Here is a 1,405-nt window from a genome sequence, read left to right on the forward strand (position 1 = left end):
TTTTTTTTTTAACAAACTGAGTTTAACTGATGATTTTCTAACAGATGACCATCTTGTCATAAGAAATAATAGCTCAACTTTGCTTGGTCATACGTCTTAAGTTGTTATCTTTTAAATAAAAAAAAAAATCATTGAAAGCTTTTCAGTGGTCGTTGTGTTTATTTAAATACAAAATTAACTAAAAAAAAACTTCTACATTTTGTTTGTTCAAAAAACACATTGTTTAAAAGAAAAAAAGAAATGGAAAAAAAGTCACATACACCTTGACTAAAAATCGGCCAGTGCAACCATTTACCACAGCAGCTGTTGCTCTCTCTGTAGCAGTGTGGCTTTTATTGTCCTTTCAGTCACATTTCTAAACAGTGGCTGTTTTAGCTCTGATGTGCTCAACGTTTCAGAGGGAACAGCCCACTGAAAGCATCCTGAAGAGCTCGATGACATGCCAAAGCTGAGGTGTATCCTCCAGCTGTGTCCTGAGGCATGGCAGCCCGCACGTGGTTCAGATACCTGAGAACACACAGAGAGCTTTGGTCAGTAACAGCAGTGATGTATTTTGTAAATACAGTGACTGACTGGCAGCCTGAGAGCTGCTTTCAAATAGTAGTTCATGTGAGTGTAACTTGAGTGTACGCTCATTCTTCATTAAATCCACACTTGAAGTTATTTTTCTGGCTCTCTGCGACCCTTTGGCCCTTTGATGAGATCAACGAAGACAGACGTACCCATACACTTACACTGGAACACCTTGTGCCTAAAAGCCTCTCCAACATGGTGCTATTAAAGTATTATGGGTGTCTTTTATTTTTTAAGTGCTTACAGATGTAGCCTGCCAAAGCCCCTTTTCAAGTTCTTAAGCAAAGCCAAAAGTCACTGTTTATTTTCACATTTGTGCACAGACAGAAAAACAGTTGAGCTGTTAATTTCGTCTCCACATCTTGTCACCACGGTGATGGACGCCCCTCTACTTATGAGTTGTGTGTGTATGGGGGGGTTGACCTGTGTCCCTAACCACCCTAATCCTTCCTTCATGGTGTTTTGTGCCGTCATTGGGGGAGAAACCTGCATACTGGTTGCATCTTGACTACAAAACTAAAAAAGCAAAAGTCCTCCAGCAACCGAGACAACACGTAGCCTTGCCTGTCAATACTGTCTACCCCTACACCCCCCACCCTGCAGAAATCAGAGTCCTGGCAGAGAGGGTAAAGCCCTCACACGAGTCTGGCTTTGTGGCCCCTGTTCCTGTGAGCAGGAGAAAACTTCAAAGTGAAACGGGAATCAAGAACACAGACAGCCCTCTGTGATTTCTGTGCCCATTCAAGCTGCTTTACAGAGTAACCTAACACCTGTGGGGAGGCTCAGAGAGACAGAAAGTTGATGTGTGTGTGTGTGTGTGTGTGTGTGTGTG

General features: G+C 42.5%; 2 protein-coding genes across 3 annotated transcripts in view; one reads left to right on the forward strand and one right to left on the reverse strand.

Annotated features, from left to right (window-relative positions):
• The window catches only part of trmt5 (tRNA methyltransferase 5), a 3,073-nt gene extending 2,939 nt beyond the window's left edge, over window positions 1-134 (forward strand). Inside the window, exon 5 of the mRNA XM_032500402.1 lies at window positions 1-134. This exon is cut by the window's left edge and continues 135 nt beyond it. The gene's annotated coding sequence lies outside the window, so the exon portion shown is untranslated.
• A 178-nt stretch (window positions 135-312) lies between these two features.
• mnat1 (MNAT1 component of CDK activating kinase) overlaps window positions 313-1,405 on the reverse strand; it is a 40,333-nt gene continuing 39,240 nt past the window's right edge. For both annotated transcript variants that reach the window (XM_032500406.1, XM_032500405.1), the window contains one exon: window positions 313-507. In XM_032500406.1, coding sequence (XP_032356297.1) covers window positions 387-507 — 121 coding nt within the window. In that variant the 3' untranslated portion in view covers window positions 313-386. The remainder of the gene's footprint in view (window positions 508-1,405) is intronic.

Source organism: Etheostoma spectabile, chromosome 20, assembly GCF_008692095.1.
Source record: "Etheostoma spectabile isolate EspeVRDwgs_2016 chromosome 20, UIUC_Espe_1.0, whole genome shotgun sequence".
Classification (NCBI taxonomy): Eukaryota; Metazoa; Chordata; class Actinopteri; order Perciformes; family Percidae; genus Etheostoma; species Etheostoma spectabile.